The sequence below is a fragment of the Lissotriton helveticus genome, chromosome 3_1, assembly GCF_964261635.1.
Source record: "Lissotriton helveticus chromosome 3_1, aLisHel1.1, whole genome shotgun sequence".
In the NCBI taxonomy this organism is placed as follows: domain Eukaryota; kingdom Metazoa; phylum Chordata; class Amphibia; order Caudata; family Salamandridae; genus Lissotriton; species Lissotriton helveticus.
In genome coordinates this window covers 367298461-367318755 of record NC_136061.1, presented here as the reverse complement: position 1 = coordinate 367318755, position 20295 = coordinate 367298461, and the positions used below count along the sequence as shown (strand labels likewise).

General features: G+C 44.2%; 1 protein-coding gene across 2 annotated transcripts in view; it reads right to left on the bottom strand.

The window, feature by feature from the left end:
• Nucleotides 1–20295, bottom strand: part of PHF12 (PHD finger protein 12) — a 412981-nt gene that overhangs the window by 253136 nt on the left and 139550 nt on the right. For both annotated transcript variants that reach the window (XM_078680081.1, XM_078680083.1), the window contains exon 3: nt 7842–7914. In XM_078680081.1, the coding sequence (XP_078536207.1) occupies nt 7842–7914 (73 nt within the window). The remainder of the gene's footprint in view (nt 1–7841; nt 7915–20295) is intronic.

Genomic DNA, 20295 nt, shown 5'->3' with positions numbered 1-20295 from the left:
ATCCATCACCGTTTTTTAGCTCAATGCACCATCCCAGCTCAGAACCTGGCTATATGCAAATTAGTCTGTTCCTGTCCCAGAGCATGCTGGGAACAGGGCAAACCAAACTACCAAGCCAATTCTTATACTGGTAAGGAAACAAGCTTCCGGGGACCGGTTTCTGGCATCACAGCCTTCTTCGGCCCGGCTTGCTTGAATCCTGATGGTGCAATGAGCAAGGGACTCACGTCTGAGCATACCCTCCCACACATAGTGTGGATAAAACCGATTTTGGAAAAGGGGGGTGGTGATGGACAGAGTTTCTGAATGATGCAGAATACTCTTACCAAGTCAAGAGATCATGGTTTTAATCCATCACCGTTTTTTAGCTCAATGCACCATCCCAGCTCAGAACCTGGCTATATGCAAATTAGTCTGTTCCTGTCCCAGAGCATGCTGGGAACAGGGCAAACCAAACTACCAAGCCAATTCTTATACTGGTAAGGAAACAAGCTTCCGGGGACCGGTTTCTGGCATCACAGCCTTCTTCGGCCCGGCTTGCTTGAATCCTGATGGTGCAATGAGCAAGGGACTCACGTCTGAGCATACCCTCCCACACATAGTGTGGATAAAACCGATTTTGGAAAAGGGGGGTGGTGATGGACAGAGTTTCTGAATGATGCAGAATACTCTTACCAAGTCAAGAGATCATGGTTTTAATCCATCACCGTTTTTTAGCTCAATGCACCATCCCAGCTCAGAACCTGGCTATATGCAAATTAGTCTGTTCCTGTCCCAGAGCATGCTGGGAACAGGGCAAACCAAACTACCAAGCCAATTCTTATACTGGTAAGGAAACAAGCTTCCGGGGACCGGTTTCTGGCATCACAGCCTTCTTCGGCCCGGCTTGCTTGAATCCTGATGGTGCAATGAGCAAGGGACTCACGTCTGAGCATACCCTCCCACACATAGTGTGGATAAAACCGATTTTGGAAAAGGGGGGTGGTGATGGACAGAGTTTCTGAATGATGCAGAATACTCTTACCAAGTCAAGAGATCATGGTTTTAATCCATCACCGTTTTTTAGCTCAATGCACCATCCCAGCTCAGAACCTGGCTATATGCAAATTAGTCTGTTCCTGTCCCAGAGCATGCTGGGAACAGGGCAAACCAAACTACCAAGCCAATTCTTATACTGGTAAGGAAACAAGCTTCCGGGGACCGGTTTCTGGCATCACAGCCTTCTTCGGCCCGGCTTGCTTGAATCCTGATGGTGCAATGAGCAAGGGACTCACGTCTGAGCATACCCTCCCACACATAGTGTGGATAAAACCGATTTTGGAAAAGGGGGGTGGTGATGGACAGAGTTTCTGAATGATGCAGAATACTCTTACCAAGTCAAGAGATCATGGTTTTAATCCATCACCGTTTTTTAGCTCAATGCACCATCCCAGCTCAGAACCTGGCTATATGCAAATTAGTCTGTTCCTGTCCCAGAGCATGCTGGGAACAGGGCAAACCAAACTACCAAGCCAATTCTTATACTGGTAAGGAAACAAGCTTCCGGGGACCGGTTTCTGGCATCACAGCCTTCTTCGGCCCGGCTTGCTTGAATCCTGATGGTGCAATGAGCAAGGGACTCACGTCTGAGCATACCCTCCCACACATAGTGTGGATAAAACCGATTTTGGAAAAGGGGGGTGGTGATGGACAGAGTTTCTGAATGATGCAGAATACTCTTACCAAGTCAAGAGATCATGGTTTTAATCCATCACCGTTTTTTAGCTCAATGCACCATCCCAGCTCAGAACCTGGCTATATGCAAATTAGTCTGTTCCTGTCCCAGAGCATGCTGGGAACAGGGCAAACCAAACTACCAAGCCTAATGTTTACAGGATCACCAGATTAAAATTGCCGCCCTCCAGGAGACGCACCTTCCCCGCACAGAGGAATAGCGACTGAAACGCAGGACCTACCCTCAAATTTTTTGCTCTTTGGCACGCACCAAACACAATGGGGTGGCGCTGCTCTTCAACACTTCGACCTCCTTTCTGCACCAAGTCACTAAAACAGACAAGGAGGGGGAGATTTGTGATGGTGAGGGGGGAAATACAGGGCAGATTGTGTACGATTGCGACGCTCCATGCACCCAACACAGGGCAACATGATTTCCTCAGTTCCTTCTCATCTACCCTGGGGGGATTTGCAAGAGGCAACATTATACTGCTCAGGTACTTCAATTTGATATGGGACCAGTCTCTGGATACCACACACGTCCATAGGGCAGCAGGGGGGTTTCCAACAAACCACTTCAAGCAACTTTACAGGGTCTGGGCCTGGCTGATGTTTGGAGGAATGCTCATCCCTTGACCTGGTATTACTCCTTCCCCCACTCGCATAGGACATACTCCACAATAGATCATGCCTTCATGAGTCATTCCCTCCTCCATACGGTGTCGGGAACCAAGTTTCACCCGATCTGCCTCTCGAACCACGCGCCATTAGAACGGACCTTAGATTGGCCTGCATCACGCTCCAAATTCACCAGGTGGTACTTCCCCCATTACCTGTGCAGATATAGACTTCTCCGAGACAAACTACGAAAAGCAATCACAGACTACTTTGACCTCAATGACCCAGAACACACTTCGTTAGCCAACAATTGGGACGTCCTCAAGGCGGTCATCAGAGGAAAATGTATTGAATTAGAGGCCAAGCTTCAGACGCAACGCAAGGGAGAACGCCTCCTTCTCAAGAGCGAACTTCGCTCTGCTGAGGATGACCATAAGGCTTCCCCCTCAGTACAAACCCTCCATAAGGTTACCCAGGTTAAAGGGAAACTTCAAGCGATCTGCACTAATGGGGCCGAAAAGACTCTTTTACGCCGCCAAGCACGTAACTATGAGGGAACGCAGGTACGGATGGCCGCTCCTAGGGAGTTACTTCCGATTGAGAAATTTGCACAGTCCGGGGCTTCCTCGAAGGGTACCATCTCCTTTCTCTACTCCCTTCTACAGAGACAGAGTTCTCCAACACCCCGAGACACCAAAGGGTCTAGGATACACTATTGGACACCCCACTACAGAAGAAACAATGGTCCTCACTATATAGGGTTATTCCCAAGTTTAACCGCTCTGTTTTTACGGGAGGCTAATTACAAAATTATGCACAATTTGTATCTACACCCTCAGTGGCTACACACCATCTTCCCCAAAGCTTTGGACCGGTGCTGGGGGGATGCTGGCAGCTGGGTAGTCACCCAGCATATCTGATGGGATTGCCCCCACATCAAGCCCTTTTGGAAGGAGGTTCTAGTTCAAATCAAGCAGATCTTGGGTTACCGGATTCCACAAACACTCCTGGGAACCTGGGACACCAAGCTGAAGCGCCAGACGCAATGAGCCCGCTCGGTAATGTGGCAATGCCTCAGAGCGCCCAAGATGGCAGTGGCCGCAGCTTGGAAGAAATTAGAGGCCCATTCCCTTCCGTATTGGCGTGCCAGATCGTGACTGCGCACTGGCGATGGAGAGAATGGCAGGCATTGTAGAAGACACCCGCAAGGGATTCGAACATGTGCGGGCCCACCTAGTAGAATACTTATCCGAGCAACTGCCACTGTTTGCATGCGGTCCGAGGCTACGAGCTCTGCATCTCTTCCATAGCTAGAACTGCCATGAACACCCTAAAGTTGTGGAAAGGAAGTTAAAGACTAGGGGTACACCGCTTCCTGGACAGCAACTTTTTAAAGCAATTGTTTGAGTTATTATTTTATTGACCGTGACACCTTAGTTTTAAGTTCTTATGTTTTTCTGTTTTGGAGGCGGGCTTGAATTGTCTATGGTCCCTCCTTCTTGGAAAATGGCACACATAGTGCCTTTGTTAAAGAACCCTTTGGCAATAGCTACAGTATTGGCCAACTATAGCCTATATCTCTTCAACCGTTCCCTATTAAGATCCTAGAAAATGCCAGCAATGGCTAATTGTCCAGGTTTCTGGAAGAACATCTTCTGAATGGTTCTCAATCTAGAGTTTTTGCGACATCACAGAACGATCATGGTTGGAGGTCTATAAAATGTGCACTTCATAAAACCATATTACACTAATTACAAACAGTTGATTGTGTCCATCTCTGAGCAAATCTCCTATCCATGGGAGATATTGATAGACTCTTTCAAGAATGGCTGCACAATAGCTGCCTTCTGCTTAATGTAGAGAAAAACAGACTCTGGTCTTTGGTTTCTCTAATGTCATTTGGTCTCCTGCTTGGTGGCCAGCGGAATTGGGTCAGACTCTGGCCCCCTTTGTGAAAGAAGGAAATTGCGAGATCCAATTCGGTCATGAGCTATCCTTTAAATTTAAAAATTCAGCTGCCTCGGCTTTGTGTTTCTCTCAACTAAAGTCACTCAGAAACATTTTGGACTTCTCATCTTCTTCTATTGGTAACAAAGTGGTTCATGATGCAATTTTTTAAATTTGAGTTTTATATAGCACTGGCTAGACCCGGAGGTATCAGAGCTCTTTACATTAGAACAGCGAGTTGCAAGTTACAATTATTTTACATAAGTTACACAGTGATTACATAAGAACAACAAGAGTTAATAGCGAATAGCACATAAGGACACATGATGAAGCCACAGTAGTATGCATTATTATTGCGTGGCGTAACAGAGGAGGAAAGGAAAACAGGGGAGGGGAATGCCGATAGAGTCAAGGCAGGCAGGAGGGGGAAAGTCCATCAAAGGGAACCACGCAGTCAGTGCGAAAGACCGATAAACCAAGAAGAATTGTGAAAAACAATGTCCGATGTCCGGCTGGGTAGGTGACAGCAGAGGGGTGAATCAGAACCAGACTCCTCTATAGCTGCATAGTCCAGCTCCACCAGGAAATGGCCACGGGTACTTGGTCTCCGAGGTGAGTACAAACATTTTCGGTTTCCGCCCATGGGGCATCGTCAGAGTTCCATAAATGGTAGCAGTCCGTTGTGTTAATAGGAAGCGCCGTCAGCCTCATCCTCCAGCTTGCCCCATGAGAGGAGAGGTGGAAGGGACAGCTCCGAAGTTAAGCAGATTGACCCCAATTCCCATAAGCAGAATTGAGAGTAAGGCACTGTGGCAGCGCTCCATGCATCGGCGTTGTGAAGGAATTTGGTCCAAGAGTAAGTCCCCCCCCTTTGTCTCAAAACTCTATGTGCTCCACCCTTCTCATGTGGGCTCTCTTTCCTGAGGGGATGGAGTGGTGGAGTCCTGTTGGGACCGTGTGTTCAAGCCCCGCCAGATAGGAGATGCTTCTGCCCACCCATTAGCTTCTCAGTCTCCGAGCCACCCTCCGGCTCCCCAGCCGACGCCATCTTGGGGTCAGGCACCTACCGGGGGAAGGACAGGCACTCCGGAGCATGCAGTTCTCGCATCCACCTTCAAGAAGCAGCCGCCACAGATGTAGGGGATCCTGCTTAATATTAGCCCTCGGGCCCAGCCCACAGCGATTATCTGGAGGGTTAAGCAGTCCAGCCACAATGCACCCCTTGGGGGCCAAATGCCACTACACCTCACAAAGCACCGCCGCCTGCCCCAGTCTTTAGGTTCGTAATTTAATATATATTTTATTTTTTTGGGCGAGGGGGGAAGGCAGGAGTCAGAGTTTATTTCCCCTCTGGTGTTTCACTGCCGCAGTCTGACTCACCGCGCCGTGTTAGAATAGTCCGGGGCCTTAACAACGCTTCCTCCAGAGCCCGCTTCTTGCGTCACAGCCGATGCCTGTATTTCGGCGGCTGAGACAGGGTTTATGCGCCTCTAGATTGCCTGCCTCCCAGCCCGGCGCCTCTCGGTCGATTGATTGATTGATTCAGGGAAGGGAGAAGGAGCTGAAGCAAAAGGGCCGCTCCAGATCCCTCACCCAGGTCCCTCAAAGCAACCGCCTCGATGCCTACGGCCTCCCTCACCTCTGTTGCAGACAGAGCCCGCCATGCAGCCTGTCTTTTCAGTTGGCCGCGATTGTGGTTTGGAAGCAGCGGGAGTGCTTTTTGGGTCAGCCTGATCTCGGTGAGATGGGGGTCATAGGGAACGATTTATTTTTGGACAAAAACAGATACTTTCAATGGATTTTGGGGTTTATTTAAGCTCAATCTCCGAAGCTCTACGCTGTTGCATCTCACATTTAGGTTCTACTATGGTAATTCCCTTTATTTGGGTCTGCCTAAATATTCTATCCAGTGGCTTCCAATTGTCCATAATGCAGCTTCTTGTCTTATTTTGAACTTCCCTCAACATCACTCTTGCTCTTTCAACCTACAAGTATTGCACTGACTCCCTATCCATAAAAGAGAGCTATTTAAGCGTACAGTTCCTGATCATCTGCAAAAACTCATTCACCTTTATTTCCAGGCCATGGCCCTTAGATCAATGGGGGCTAGGTTATTAATTATAGAGAAAGTTAGTCGTGCAAGAACTGAAGCATGTACCTTTGTCTATCAAACTGCCGAACACAGAAACACTTGATATTGATCTACACTGATCACGTCACTGTCTTCTGTAAATATATATCTTTTTTTAAAATGGAAAAAAAGAAATGAACTTGTCCTTTTAACCAGGATTAACTTGTCCTTTTAACCAGGATTACCTTTAAAGTATTTCTGGACTTGCACTGTACTCAGCGACAGGATGCCCTAATTACGGTAGATGCTGCGCTATATAAATCACTTATTAATTCATTCATTTATTCAGAGAAAATGCTTATCCACAAATTAAACAGATCCTCCTTTAAATTCTAAATAAATTAACAATACAAGATGTTTGTCGAGTTAAGAGTAGGACAAGAAGAGGAAACTTTTTACATTCACAACACTGGTCTTTGCTGCATTTTACCACTGCTGGAAGAATGCAATTTCCACCTGTTAATGAATCTTTACAACCACCACGGAAGGTCGTAACCTGAATGTTGAACTCTTCATGTGTGCATCATAAAATGCGCCCTTTAGACCAAATATCTTTGAGTACTGTAATTATTTCCACTTTTTTGAATAGGGAGCTGCACAGCTCATAGAAACTAGAAACAGTCTGGGCAAGGACAAAAGACAGCAGAGAATCCCATCCGTGGGCAGGGACTACATTGGGCCAAAAGGACATCATAATTACTCGGAAGATGGTACATAACACTGAATTTCTATCATTGTGATAGGAACACCATAACAGTTTACAAAATCTACTTTACAAAGAAGAAATAATATAAACCGTATATGTATTGTGTTTTATATTTAAAAGATATCCTTAGAATCCGAGGTTAACGGATTTGTGAAAAATTCCTATATTTAGAGGCAGCTAGGCACAGCTTCTACTATTTCTCACATTGTTCGGTGAGTCTACTAATGTAGCGGGAAATTACAAAACTTTCTGCATTAAGACATGTCATCTAAGTTGATCTTCCAATCAAGCCAATAGTCAAGAAGCAAAAAAAGTCCAAAACCAAGCTGCACGATTTATATTTCCAATTAAGACATAAAGATCACTTTTTACTAGCACTGGCAGCCTGGTGCTGCTGCTGGTTGCCAAAAGCATGCAGTTAAACCATTCTGCCAAGCACAACATATAAATTAATCAATTCCTCTGTATCAAAGTAAACTAATAATGCAGGTTATGATTAGATCTGTTACGCTAACCAGGTGACTAAATAAGCATGCTGCTGAATTCTAACCCTATCTGCCAGAAATTAGAGTATTATTGCAATTATCATCAGGGACTAAAACTTTGGTGGTAATGATACAAAGTAATATCCGTGATAGCCTTTATGGAGTTTGTGTGAAATACAAAGTGTTTTCACAACTTTGAAAGAACTTTAAAAGCAATTTAATAAAAAAATGAATGTAATACCTTTCTGCGTATCGTACATCGATGACACATCCACTCTCCTGAGGGAAGCATCTCCTCGCTCAATGGTGGATTACTGTTGAGAGGGAAAGCACAAAGTTATACTTTTAGCAAATTTATCAGAAAATCAATAATTTAAACCATGTTCCCACAAATATGTTGTCAACTATGTTTTGACTTCATCTATTACAGATTACATACACAGTGGAGTACCCACAGAAGAACCCAACTATATGAACTAGATTGAAATTTGGCTTAGCAATCACCTTTATTATACACATTCGTTAATGTGGCTTGCTTGTATTCACTCTTTATAAAACACTCCACACAGTGTGAGATTTTGCTGGAGAGTTTTAAGGAGGTAGAGTTACACCCCTGGGAAAGAAGAACGACCAATAATGATAGTTTGTCTCCGAACCAATTAGGGAGAAACTTTTGAATGTTCTGTAAAATTTTGAATTTCCTTACACCTATTTGTCCTGATGAGAAACTAGCGGAGTTCTACATACAAGAGATCTAAACGTGTAGGTTTTTACCACCATAAGAATAACCAGACTTAATTGGTGCAAAATTAGTTTGTGTAGCTCAATGACATTTAACTCAGGACCACTGTTGTGTGCGAAACAGGCCCATCTGTATACAATATGGGCCAACTTAACATACCCTTTTTGCATTCAAATGATTTGCATGAGAGGAGGAAGTGAAAGGCCTAGAACAAAGAGCAGGGCAAATTGTTCTTATTTTTTGTAGCTAATAAATGTGTACTGTCCTTAACCCCTTCGATGCGGGTGACAAAGACAGCTCGTCATGGGCGTTACCTGCGCTACGCGGATGACGAGCTGGCTTTGTCACAAACCGCGCATTTTTGAAATTCCAGCGCACAGCGGGAAAACGCGGTAGCGGTTAATATATGGGAGGCCACGGACCTAAGTGAACTTGAACTACAGTGGGCGGCACTGGGGTTCCTACTTGTCAAACGCTCGATAGCCATGAAATGGGGCTCTGCTGACAGACCACTGGTGATTGGTTGGATGGCGGAATTGGATCGCTGTATGCTCGCCGAAAAAACTGTATTTAAACTTAGAGGTTGCCCGAAAAAGTGGGACAAGAAATGGGGACATTGGAACAAATACAGGGGTGAATTATGTGATTCTCCGACGTTGGAATTGGCCATGAATGGGGACAGACCTGTAGCTCGAACTGTGCACTGATGTACCAATATATTTGTTTTGTATCTTGCTTTTATTATGTCATTCTGAATGAGGCGGATGTATTGACTCGGTTTCTTTTCAATAAACTTTTATGTAAAAAAAAAAAAATGTGTACTGGATTGCTATGGTTTTCTAACTTATACTAACAAGACTGAGGCGGAAGATTACCATTCTCTGGTGCACAAAATGTCTGCGACCGTGGCACCTGAAGAGATCATTTCGAGAGTTGTATGTTTCGTCACGATAGAAGGAATGTAGCAGCAAGCTTCTGCGTGCATTTTTTAACAAAACGTATAGTCTGAATAGCCTGCATAGTGATACAGAAAAAGAGCATGAAATGTCTCCTCATCTCTCCTTTGAACACGCCTAGAGATGGCATGCAACGTATTGGAATAGGTGCGGTGTTCGACAGACTGCTTGTAAGGAGTGGGCACGGAACCATGGAGTTCTGACTTCGAGTCTGAAGGCACCTTAAAGTATGCATGGAAGCACTGCATGCTTTGCCATATTAGCATAATAATATGCAAACAAAAATAATTCAACCTTGACAATAGAAGGCTAGTTACAACCAATTTAGGTAAAACCAGTTGTGTAGGTTTGCGTGACAAAATGTGATTGAGGCATAAATGACCTTTGCCCTAAAGTGCATTATCTTTGCCTAACTGCTTATAATATTTACAATAACTATAGTGCACTTAATTTATACACAAATAGTGTGTAATAAATACACATCATCCATTGATCTATGAATGAGAGATTCTCCGACAGGTCTGTCCCACTCTAAACACTCCTTTCCACTTGAGCAATACTCAGTGAGCGTGGAGTGGAACAATTGCTGCCTACCTTTACGGGTAGAGGAGATCTATCGAATGTAGAGTAACACAATAATTTCTATCAAGCTAATGGAGCAACACATTTGTCACTGTGTACTCTTTGTATTGTGTATTATTAATTTTGTTATATTGGCACAGTTCTAACTACATACCCCTGAGAAAGTGATAAAGATCTCAGTGAATGGGTAGCATCCCGCTCAATAGGTTGTGATTGGTTGGAAGGTTTGGGTTTGTGGCGAGACCAGAGAGACTCTTATTGTATCTTATGTTAATGCAGTTGCGCTTACAATGGAGTTGATACGAGTATGTTAGAGGTTCTGTCCATTTTATCCACTTGGATTTTTTACTTTTTAGACTACCTGTTTTTTTTAGACATCTGCCTGTGAGTAACATTACCAGAGTCACACGCTTTCTAAGTTCTGTTGTAAGGGGTTGGGAGTGCTATCCACCAGTCGACCTTTTAGTATAAAAAAACAAAAATCTAGATAAGGTCTACTGCTGCAGATAGGGTAGGAGGCTCTGGGCTGGTTGCATGTGAATATGTATGCATATGTGTCGGCCGAGTGTCAAAATTACAGTGTAGCTCAGCAAGTATCTGGCACAGGTAGACCATTGCAGAAGAAACCCCTCTGGAGATTGGTGCTGACCTAGAAAAGACCTTAATATCAGTGGGCAATAACACTGAGTGGGTAAATCTGTAGTGAATACTGAAAAGTGTGTACGCGTCACTATTATACACTATGAGTGAAACCAGGAGCAAACTACATTTTCACCATGGAGAGGTCTAGATATCAGCATACAATACTGTTCATATGGTAAAAAAGAAGCTTGACTTCAGATCCAATGTCAGTTTCGTATTATCGGGCACTTGAGAATTTGGCATTTTTCTCGGACTCCACTTTTAATGTGATTCCAGGCCTTCGCTTCCCACCCTCTCTCTCCTCCCCACAGAGCTAACTTAATTATTCTGGTGGCCAGCCTGAGGATCCAACTTCTCCCTATACAATAGGCCCATTAGTTATTAATTAGGCCTGCTCTAAGGAGAGGAGAGGGTTGGGATGGAATCTGCATGTGCCAATTACCTTCCACTAAACCGGTTCGTGAAGGTTGACTCCCACAGAAACAAAGGACAGCCAGACCTATAGAGCTACACATAGAAGGAGCATTCCTTTGAAGTTTGAGGAAAAAGACCAGGCAGTTTTGGCACTCAAATTGTCATGTTGGAATGTCCTAAAATACTCTGCAGGAGGGCTGGGGCAGGGTGGAGTGAAAATGTATCACCCTAGGATTGATCATTGCTGCTTATCTTCTAGAACTCACTTTCCACCCTCATTTAAAAACCCCTGCACAAAGGAGAGAATTTTAATAACATTCTGGAACTGGGACGGAAGCAAAATCGGAGGGTCGCCCAGCTGGAAGAGAGAAAACACCTGACCCCAGCTGTAAGGTAGAATACAAGGACGTCTAACTTCAGTTAACACCCAGGAACTGGTATTTGGTTCCCCGGGGCCAGTGGAGCTGCCTTCCCCAACCTCTGGAGCACAGGAGAGGAATCGGCCTGAAAGAGGTTGGGGGGCGGGGGGGGGGGGGGGGGGGGACGAGAGTTGGAAGATTCCTCTGGATCTTCTGCAGTCTGATCCTTCAGAAGTGTGAGCTCTAGAAGGAGGGGGTCCCGACATCTGCTACACCAGGTGCTCTGCAAGTGGCAAACAAGAAGATGAAGGGACCTGGAGAGTGCAGGAAGGGAGGGCACTTGGTCTGGAGGGTGCTGCTTAGAAGTCTTTAAGCCCAGAAGAGGGTTCAAGCGCCCAGACAGGAGACAGGTCCTCTGTTAGTAGTCAGTGTAGTACACATCAAGTTCCTGTACGAAAATACGATTTAGAGGCTAGGAAGTTGAGAATCAATAGTCCTGATGAACAGAACTGGCAATGAGGAGCAAACAACGTTCCCGGCCCACATTGGCTAACTGGGGCCCAAGAACAGCCCCATCCACAAGGGAACAACATCTGGTTGGACATGAGAAGCTTCCTCTCCTGTATCCCCGGGAAACTTTTTGGTACAGCTAAGGCACAGGGTCTGCACAAACAAGACTGAGGATGGCAGTGGGCGTGCATGGGACCTTTCCCATGAAATGTCCATTTCCCCACAGTATCCAGCTCCAATGAAAGAATTGCTGCGAGTGATGCAGTAAGCAAAAGAGCACCACAGCACTCCCAGAATGATCGGGCCCCAAAGTCCCTGTTCCAAAGCACAGGAAAGAATGTCTGGTGTGTTTCACCTATCCCATGTTAGGGCAGGCATACGAGACATCAAGCCCTCCAGCCGGAGGTCAGAAGGGGTAGGAAGAACACTAAATTCTCTTACCACCCACAATGGTCATCAGCGCCAGGATACCCTCTGGGTGACAGTTTGCGATATAAAAGTACGCGATACATACATACAAGCATTTGCAATAGGTCTCGCCTTTGGGACCTTATATGTATTTAGCTATGCAGCACATTAGCCTGGGTGCTGAAGCATCTACTGTTCTTTAACATGGAGGGGAAGTAAGCACCAAACTGTGTGACACACTAGGTATGGGAACACATGGAGAGACATATTGCCTTTCAGCGGGAAATGGTATAGTCCAAAGCTCTGTTTATAATATAAAAGCAGGACGTTCGGTGGTCATGTCACTGAAACTAAAAGATTTGAAAAAATTAATATTGTCTACGGGTGCTTGTGGACGACAATTCGTATGGACTGGAATCTAGAGAATGCTAAAGTGATTCTGGTATTTTAAGGTCCTCTGCTGGTCGTTTTCTATCAAGAAAGTGAAATAGAGGCAGTTGCCAGAAAATTTTAAAAACAAAGTACCTCAGCAGAAAGCAATTCTGGTATTTTACTGACCTCTGCTGGTCGTCTTCTATCAGGACAGTTAAATAGAGGTAGTTGAATAGAAAAAAAAAGTCCCTAAGCGGAAGCATCCAATTCCTAGGGCTGATCTCCAGAGCCCACAAAGTACATACACATAAGTGTATCCTAAAGTATATATACCAAAGTATATACTAAAGTATATACAAGCGGTCTCAAATGAGCGACCTAAAAATAAAAAACACATGAAGTCACTCATAAAATATTCATGACTGGGCATGGAGCCCTTGGGTTGCTCTAGCAATTTGCATAATTGTGTTCTGTGTTGCACCGGAAAGGGCGAGGGCACCACCAACGAATGGCAAAGTGATCTGGGGCATTCAGGTGCACAAGAGCCTCCTCAGAAGCCCCATATTATGTTTCCCTGATGGTACCATATGTCTCTTGAGGAATGCATTTATGAGCGCAGACAAATTCTTATTGGTTTTTCAACTACTTCTGCAGCTTGTGCTTTGGAGCAAAGGTTCTGGAGTGTGGGTGTCCACTTATAAGCATGTATATATTTGTAAATGAATGTGTAGTAATGAGTAGTGTGTGTAAAACTACATTCCTTTTATGTTGCTGCGACTGAGAAACTCATTTCATACATGGACTGGAGCGAAGAGCAGTCAAAGAGAGCTACACATGTGGTTGTACTTGTCATACTTGCGTGGGAAGTTAGTTTCAATGACTGAGGTCTCTATCACCCTAGAAAGGAAACAGGCCCTTGTTCTTCTGCAGAGAACAATCTTGAATCGTATGTGGGGAAAGATCCTGGTCTTTGTGCATGAAGGAGATTATCTTAAATGTACCTGTTCCTTCAACATGAGCTAATTTAGGTCCATCACAGTAGTTTGATCTGTCACTTTTAGGTGTAGAATGAGTAGGCCGTTTTAATTTTGGACCAGCTACTGCTGAAATTGAGCTTGACAAGTGTACAAATCCTGTCTGTGCTGAAAGTCAGTACTTCACATAGCACTCCTCCTTGCCGCCCAGTGCTATTGCCATACGTAAGTAAACACCTGGACACAAACGACACTGATGTTCTGAAAGAAACGCATTTTATGGAATGTAAGAACATAAGCCTCTATTTTTTTTAAACTTCAAGATTTGATAAAAACGGCTGAACCCCCGGCCCCCCATCACCCCCCAAAGAAAAGGTGCAATGACCTGCGTATTCGGTTATCTTCATCCCCATCACTACGCCAAGGCTGCCAGGTTCTCACAAGATCTAGAGCGTAAACAGGCAGTTTAGACTGTTTATGCCCATTGCGGATTTAACCAAATGCAAAAGACTGCGAGCCACTTCCGGATAAGGAGTTATGGAAAAAGATTCAAAAATTGGAGACCTCGTCAAGCTACTGCAGTGGGAAAGGCAAGTCCCCCACGTGGGCACTCGGGGCTTTTCTTATCAATACTGGCTTTAAGAGTTCATGCCCACAACGGAATGACATGTTCTGCAGCACTGTTTTATACAACCAGTACGGGGCGGGGGCGTGCAGGAATGTGCAGAGTCCCACTTAACAGAAACGACAGAGCAGTGGGGATGTGGAGGATCGGTGCTGCTGCGGTGATCGGAAGATGTCAAAGTGTTTATCAACAGGTGTGACAGGTTATATCCCCCTAGTCATGTTTAAAAAGAGCCGATTCTCTCATCGTACAGCTCACGGTCCAACAGCCCTCCACGCTGGTCTCCCAAACCATGCGTTGGAATGTAGCAGACAATTTTCGGCAGAAAGAAATCCATAGTGGCTGCTCCGGAGATCCATGCAGGCAGCCGCAGGCCTAAAAGTAAGGGTTCCTGTGCACCCGGTGCTAGGACCCCGATGTACCGCAGCTCAAAAGCTGCAATGTTTTCAAAGTTTGCCCTGTCAGCTGCGGAATGGCAAGCGATACAGCAGGAAACAACGCACTCGTACATCAATATGCTGTCCTCCAAACTACGTTAAAAAAACTTCAAGGAATAATGTGTTGACGGGAACATCTAATAACTGAACGATTGGGCAGCACAATCTTCATCACCTTTCCGCAGCTTTGTGGCTCTAATGCTACATTTAATTTCGGTAAGAAGGTGGCTAGTGCCATCTACAGGTCACCGCTAAAGAAATGCTACTACTCTTATGAGTGTATGGTGCAGGGTCAAAGCATTCCGCGTCGTTACCTCCAGCACTGTGCTGTTAAAGGAGACATGGTATACTCATTCTGACACTGAAGCAATTTACAAATATGACGTTAAGACAGAGGACAACGAATCACTTACTCAGCAGTTCAATCACAAGCATCGTTCGCACATAACATATAACCCCACGTAAATACCAAAATAGGCATAAGTAAGCAATCCAAAAATCCTATATGGCGAACAGTGGATGTGATTATCAATACGACGCGAAAGTCGCCGTTTGCGCACAATATTGGAAGGTCCCAGAGAATGTACATAGTACATATCCACAACTGGCCTAACGAATATCCTCTTAAATGTGGCTCCTGGGTATGACGCCTTTAAAGACCAGATATAAAAGAAAGAAAAAGACTTCACAGCTTCCCTACTAACAGTGAGAAGACTGGCTACAGTTAATGTCACATAAGACACCCGATTAAAAACCCGGATGTAAGTGGTCAATTGCTTAAAAGATACATATCAAATTGGCACGAGCAGCTAATCCACTAGCCAAGAACCGAATAGATTTGCAGGATCTCATACCGGAACTGGCTCACCCTGAAGATTAATTAGCTCCATGATTCAATAGTACACAATGGCAAACGAAATGTACACTAAATAAACACAATATGATGCTGCTATTGCGAACTGCCATGATCAATGTTATGCTATGGTATGGTAAACAATAGTTGTAGAAAGCAACTAACATCAAAAGGTCTATTGGAGCAAATGCCAACCAATAAGACTGGGCAGAAAGGAAGGGGAAATCATACGAAAATTGAAGCTTTTCGTTTTATTCCTGAAGTGACTTTATTTTTTCTTTTAAAGCTCAAACATATGTATTCCAAATGCGTGTAGCAAGACAAAAAGGCTTTGCCTCAGCAAGAATTTCTTTAAATGTAGATTGGAAAAGAAGCACTGCAGCAGCAGAAAGAAATGTGCGTGTAGGGAAAATAGGAGCCAATGAAGTTGATGCAAAAGAGAGGCGACTGGAGGGAAACAAGAAGAAAGGGCAAACAGACTGGTAGCTTGATTCTCGATTGACCATACCGTATAAAGAGGTAGATGGAAATGCTAAGACAGAGTGAGTTGCAATAGTGAAACCTAATCCAATGCCTACTGCCACAACCATTTTCCTGATTTCCAATGACAATAAATGCATACAGTGTCTCAATTTGAACATCCAAAAAGGTAAAAGAGAAGAAGCATTTTGAATGCAATAGGTCTCGCTTTGCAAGAGTTTAAGCTATTGGCATTGTAAATGACAAAGCCTTTTATTTATGTGTTTTTAAAATCAACGCATATAAAAAAGACCTTGTCATTTCTAATGCGAACAGCTCAAACTCTCACAAATGCGAGACCACCTTAATGCAAGCTGTTCCCCTATCTTAAGACGCTGCTCGCCGTATTCAGGTTACAGTGAGCAGCTTCTAAAGAAAGGGGCACTGCAAACATTAAAGTGAAAGCACGGTATGGGACGCTTTCACCCAAAAAGAAAAATTACATAATGAAAGGTTCTGTAGCACGCCTGCTAAAGTGAAAGCGGACCGCACTGTAAATTAAATAAATTAATAAATAAGGGTGGCCGCTAAAGTGAAAGCGGACCACGCCAGAAATTGAATAAATAAATAAGTGCAGCCGCTATAGTTAACCATTATGAGAATGGGGTAACCCAAAAAGTCAAAAGACCTGGGTGATAAATGTTATTCTAATACAATGGTCTCAAACTATTACTATCGCTAAAGGCAGATGAATCAAATTGTTATTTAAAATTTCTCTTAGTTATGGGATATGTCTCACAGATCAACCCAATACATTCAATGTTATTCTTATACAAAAAAGCAACAGCAATAATTATAAATTCAGGGGCAATTTTAATTCATTGCATTTGTGACTATCTCAATGTAAAAAACTTTTTGTTGCCCAAAGAAGAATGTGCAGAGAAATGAAATGTAGAGTGCTTAATAGAGAAGAGAGAAAAGAGCATAGAATTATATTTACAATTTTATATATACAATCAATGGGTTAGCACAATATACAATTTCTTAATAACCTGGCGTGTAATATGAATTCTATACACAATTTTCATTAAATGGAGACATTGCTTCCAAAATTATATTGCACTAGAAAATGTGTTACACCATCCAGGAATGAAAATATAGCGTCGACGTTTCGACTCGTCTTAGGGCATATAGGTAAGTTAGACCGTGGCCATGCGAGTCTTCATCAGGACTGCGAAATTGGGCAACCAGAAGAGCAGTACAAGCCCCAATGGTAGTGGAGGACAAGGTGGCAATATCTTCACTCTTGTTCCAAGGATTAGGAATTAATACCTTATTCGTAGGGCGGAGATAATTTATTTAGTCATCCAGTTATAGCAGGCTTAAAGTCTCTGCATATTCGATTTCCATAGAGATTAAAATTGGTCCCGTTATATAATGACAATTCACTCAACCCTTGAGTCGGCCGGCAGGAAGAGTATGCCGTTGTTCGGTAGGGTATAACTGATTCAGCCCTTCAATTCACAGTAAGGAATGATTCCCACGTTAATCCATTATCGTTCCCAAGTGCTCAGCGTTTAGCACAAAACGGTCAGAAAAAGAAAAAAAAAAGCCGCTATAGTTAAAGCAGACCGTGCTGTGAAATTAATAAATACATAACTAATAACATAAAAGCGGGCGGCGTGCTGCACTGTCGTGAGCTGAATAGGGGAAGATCATTAAAGAAAATACTGCTCACAGACTACTAAAGCAGACCGGGTAACAACACAAGTAAACAAGCATTTGCAATGCAATAGGTCTCGCATTTATGTGAGTCTGAGCTATTGACATTGTAAATAACCATGCCTTTCATTTTTGTTTTCGTTTTTAAAAGATAGATAAAAGCCATTGTCATTTACTAGTTGTTTCTTGTTGGCCCTACTCCCCTGCACTTCTCAGCCACAACCACATTCACAGCCTTCTAAGACGGAGTCACACGTTTGTGAAAGTATTACTTAGCATGTCTTTAACACTACTGTGAGTGTGGGCTACGCTGAGTCTAAGGCAGCCTTGTTTCCCGTATTTCAATTGAGTGGTGATGTCATGCTACATTCCGAGGCCTCCCCCAGCCAGCTGCCGAGGATTGAAGGGGGAGCTGCTTCCGACACTTGGTCCAAGCAGCCATTTGTTCTTCTGCCTTTCATGGAAGGCCCGAGACACAAAAGTGCAAATACAGGAGCCACCAAACATGAGGACAACAAGGGTCAACAGATACAGCTCTGACCAATTGCCTTTGCCAATACTGGTTTACTATCAGCCCTTTGCATGCTAGGGCTTCTAGTTGATTTTTTTCCTTTTAAACATAGGACTAGTAGTGCCAGCATAACATCTTTATAAATAATTAAAAAAACTAGGGCGGAATAAATATGCCCCTGCTAAGATTTGTTCAAGTGGCAAATTGTAGTCCTGCATTTATTATGGACAACGAAAAACGTGAATTTAAGGTTTATTATCTCAGTATTGATGGGCCAGCCCGTGTTTTACAATAATAATTGCTTCATCAGGGCCTACATTTCAATTCCAATAAAATGTCTTAATTAATAAAAGGGGGTCCCCAGTTCTCAGTGAGCGACAGTGCACACTCTGAGTGGAACTATGTTGTTTCTCTTCTGCACTAAGAAGAACAACTGCTTAGATTTGCTCCAACGGTTCCTTTTTTTAAGAGACAGTGTTTATAAATAATACAAAACCAGGAACATTCCAGAAGTCCCTTACAGTATTATTGGACATGTTTTATTTCTAGGTACTTTAATCTTACAATTTTAATTGATCAAGACAACTCCTACAGGTTTAAGGTTCATTAAGAGTTGCATGGTAAGTGTGATGTCATGCTTTGTGTATTTGTAAAGCGCACTATCCCCTGAGAGGGTATCCTGGCACTGAGCAAGGGTGTGTGCCTAGCCCTGACTATGTTGGAATCAATAACATCGGGTGTGTGGAATTACCACCACCAGATCATTGACATGCCTAATGACGCACTAGATGTCAAAGGTAAGTCGAAAACTACTAATGTCTCGACTATGCATGAATGAAGACTATAGAAACAGAAATCTCATGGGATGACACCAATTTCTGGGTTTCAACATAAATTGCACACGTGTAACCTGCAACTTTTTTCAAGGGTATATCAGTGGTATAGCAAGGGTAACAAGGACTCTAAAGCAAGCAAGGAAGGAAAATGGGGCGTGCATTCCCCGGCTTGTAAGCAAAAACAGCAATAATTGGGGTGAAAGGAACCCCTCAGAATTTGTTGCACCCGCACTTTGCTGACTACGCCAGTACGGAGTACGCCCCTTACACCTCATGAAATCCTTTTTAAATCGGCCCGATGACATAAATACCTGGATGGCATGTAAAAGATAGGCCACTTACGATATCTAACCACGTAAAAAAAACTTACATCTGCTATGCCTCCTAAATGTGTTCCACAGAGCTCCCGCGTCGCCGACTCCCGCGCGCCTCATTCTGCTGATATTTCTGCCTCAGACACAACACGCGGTTCTTCCTGAAAGGGTGCCCCTGCTCTGAAACCCAACCCTGGAAATACCGCACTCCGCTTGGAAACCCAGTGAAAGAAGAAAAGCATGCGCCAAGAAAGATTAGTAAATCTCTGAACGTCTGGACGTTAAGTACAAACGGGGCCTTTCTTATAATGTGGTTCCTCCTCATTCATCAATATTAAAGGCACCTTCGAAGCACCTGACAAAACACAAGTTCGGAGCTGAAAGAGGAACGGACTTGCATTCCGCGGGCCACGCAGATAGCCCCGGTGGCTTATGAAACTGGTGACACTGGTGAGTGAGCGACGCCCTGGCACACTTTTCAACTTGCTCCCTAGCAACGGGACTAGGCGGGACCAGAGTAACAGCAGCTCCAGGGCAACAGCTCACTAGGACGTAAGTAACTCAAGTATGTGGATCAAAAGAAAAGTGCGATTTAGTGCATGGGGAGGGGGCATATTTACAAGGCCGGGAGAGAAAATAAAGAAAAAAATGAGGCGAGAGTGGAGAAGATAACGAGATAGACGAAAGGAGGGTCCGGCTGGGTGCTGGGAAAGAGGCTAAAAGGGCTGAAAGGGAGGGGAGAATGCACGTAGCACATTCCAATTAAGTCTGGTGGGGGGCGGGGAGCAGGCATATGGTGTTTGAGTGAGCAGCCTTTGATGTGCGAGCGAGTGGGAGGGAACAGCAGGGGGCGGAGAAGCAGATTGCCTTCAAGGCAGGAGGCAGGCAGAAGGCTCGGGCAAGCTCGTGCACGAGAGCACATGCACTCGTGGAAATCCTCTTTTTTGGGCTCTTGGTGAAACTCTTGGTTTCACTGCTA